At 49.0% G+C, this 2,362-nt stretch overlaps 1 protein-coding gene across 1 annotated transcript; it reads right to left on the bottom strand.

Moving 5' to 3' along the window:
• Nucleotides 1–1,620: 1,620 nt before the first annotated feature.
• LOC147421848 (uncharacterized) lies at nt 1,621–1,908 on the bottom strand. The gene is made up of 2 exons (XM_086503468.1): nt 1,858–1,908; nt 1,621–1,815 (listed from the first exon to the last, which is right to left on the bottom strand). The coding sequence occupies exons 1-2, from the start codon at nt 1,906–1,908 to the stop codon at nt 1,621–1,623; spliced, it is 246 nt and encodes an 81-aa protein (XP_086359594.1).
• Between the last annotated feature and the right edge of the window lie 454 nt (nt 1,909–2,362).

The following is a 2,362-nucleotide window of genomic DNA, read 5'->3' on the forward strand; positions in this document are numbered from 1 at the left end:
GCCAAGCTTAACCGGATTTTTCCCAGTGCCTTTCGATCAAGGACCATCCATGCTTCATCTGCCATTGTTGCGGGCTTCTTCGCAAGACCGCCTAGTGGCAAATAGAGGTCCTTCTGGTAGAGATAGTCTTCAATCTGCATCTTCCAATGTTGGTAGTTTTTGCCGTTGAACTTCTCAATCTTGAGCTTCCCTTCCTCCGCCATAACTCCCACTCAATTCAAGGAATCCTTTCCTTGAGATAATTTAGCTACGAGCAAACCTTGCTCTGATACCAGTTGTTAGGAAATAAGACGTAGCTAAATAGATAATTGAGTAGATTACTTAATGGAGAGAGACAGATTTATATATACGAGATTATAGAGTAGAGAGAGAGAGAGAGAGAGAGAGAGAGAGAGAGAGAGAGAGAGAGAGAGAGAGAGAGAGAGAGTACACACGATATACGTGGTTCACCCAATGTGGGCTACGTCCACGGGAAAGCAGCCACTCAATTGCTTTAGTACTTCAAAACAAGAAGTAGTTTACAAAGGGATTATACCCTTAATGGAACTCCCGCCTTGCTTCACTCTCACCACCTCACACTCACCTTGTTGCATCAACTTCACACTATGAAATGTGTGTAGAAATGGCCTCCTTTTATAGGCCAAAAGGGCTGCCCTCTCTTATAAGAGACAGCCATGTGTAGCCGCCCTTGTGCGAATAAGTCCAAATCGGACCCTCCAATCCGCCCATGTGTGGCCGCCCTTGAGAAGACAAGTCCGCTTTTGAATTCGGCCACCGGCCATTGAATTCGGCTACCGACCACCGGCCATTGACTTCCGACCACCGGGCATCGGCCATTGACTACCGGCCACCGGCCAACCGACCGGTTGTTTTCCGACAACTTTCCGGCCGCCAGCCGGCCACATTATTCTGGCAAAAAAAAAAGTCTCAGGGGGCCTCCGCCCCCGAGGCCTTTAAAGTTGCCCCTGATTCTTGTCCGTGAAAATTTTGGTTTCCGGTGAGTGATTTTCCTTCACGCACGATGGCTTCTCCTCATAATGGGGGCCTTACAAATGTGCGCTTTTACCACAGAAAATTACAAGGGTAAATCAGGCTCCATACTTAACATCAACAAATCACTTGGAAGGAGCTTCTTCATTGGTGGAATGTCCCTAATCAAGCTTCATTTGTACAAATTGCACTTGGATCTTAACCTCACTCCTAATCACTCTCTTGCCTATATAAAGAGCCCCCCCATTTGTAATTTCAAGGCCTCCCTCAGCCTCATTGAGTCTTTGTATCACTCATCATGAGCCCATAAAGATCATTCATTCACTCTACTCTTTGCACATTCTAGAGTGCAAAATGTTTTATGCTAGTAACCTCATCCCCTCTTACTTATGTTAATTAAGAGTGATCTTTTATGTGTGTGTGAGAGTGCTTGAGGTGATTTTTTGGCTAAGTCTTGAGTTGTGGTTTAGTAATCTACATGCTATTCCTGTTGGGAGTGCTTGAAGTTATCCATTCCTTGTACACACATTGAGGTTAATGCTTCATCCATAGTGATCTCTCTCTCTCTCTCTCTCTCTCTCTCTCTCTCTCTCTCTCTCTCTCTCTCTCTCTCTCTCTCTCTCTCTCTCTCTAGCGGCCTACTGTGTCTCCGGTCTCCCTTGGGTGAGGGGGCAGCCCTAGGGGAGGCCACAGAGCCCTGCTCCCCATCTCTAGTAGCAACCTCGCCCAGCTCTGCTCACGTGCATTCTCGCTCTCTGTAGAGCTCGTCAGTTTCAGCCCCTGCTCACCCCAGCCTATCTCAGCCTCGCCAGTCTCGGCCCATGCCTAGGCCCAGCCAATCTCAGCCTCGCCAGTCTCGGCCCATGCCCAGGCCCGGCCAATCTCAGCCTCGCCAGTCTCAATCTCAGCCTTGCCCATGTTGAAGCCCGCCAGTCTCAGCCTCGGCTCACCCGAGTCTCGACCTGCTACACAGAGAGAGCTCCTTTAATTAAAGTTGATTATAGGCCTTTGAAGGTGATTTTTTCTCTTGAGAGACTACCCACCATGGCCACTCGGGCCTCTTCTCGCGTGAAGCCCACATTCGCCGGCGTCGTGGCAACACCCCCAAAGGTGGACAGCATGGCCCGGCTTCAACATGAACTCGAAAGACTTCGCAAGGAAAATGACGCTTTGAAGGAAAGACTCGCAGCCATCAAGTCTCGCCTCACCACAGTGGAGGACTCCAACAAGGGGAAGACGGAACAAAAGGAAATCGAGATCAATACGAAGACGGAAGTCACCCTCACAGAGAAGGTCAAAAATCAAGTACAGGATGTCATTTTTCGCGAAGTCGAAGTTCGTGTGGCGTCTACGCTACGCGAACAACAACGAC

The sequence above is a fragment of the Adiantum capillus-veneris genome, chromosome 27 (assembly GCF_014529385.1).
Source record: "Adiantum capillus-veneris isolate H3 chromosome 27, ASM1452938v2, whole genome shotgun sequence".
NCBI lineage: Eukaryota > Viridiplantae > Streptophyta > Polypodiopsida > Polypodiales > Pteridaceae > Adiantum > Adiantum capillus-veneris.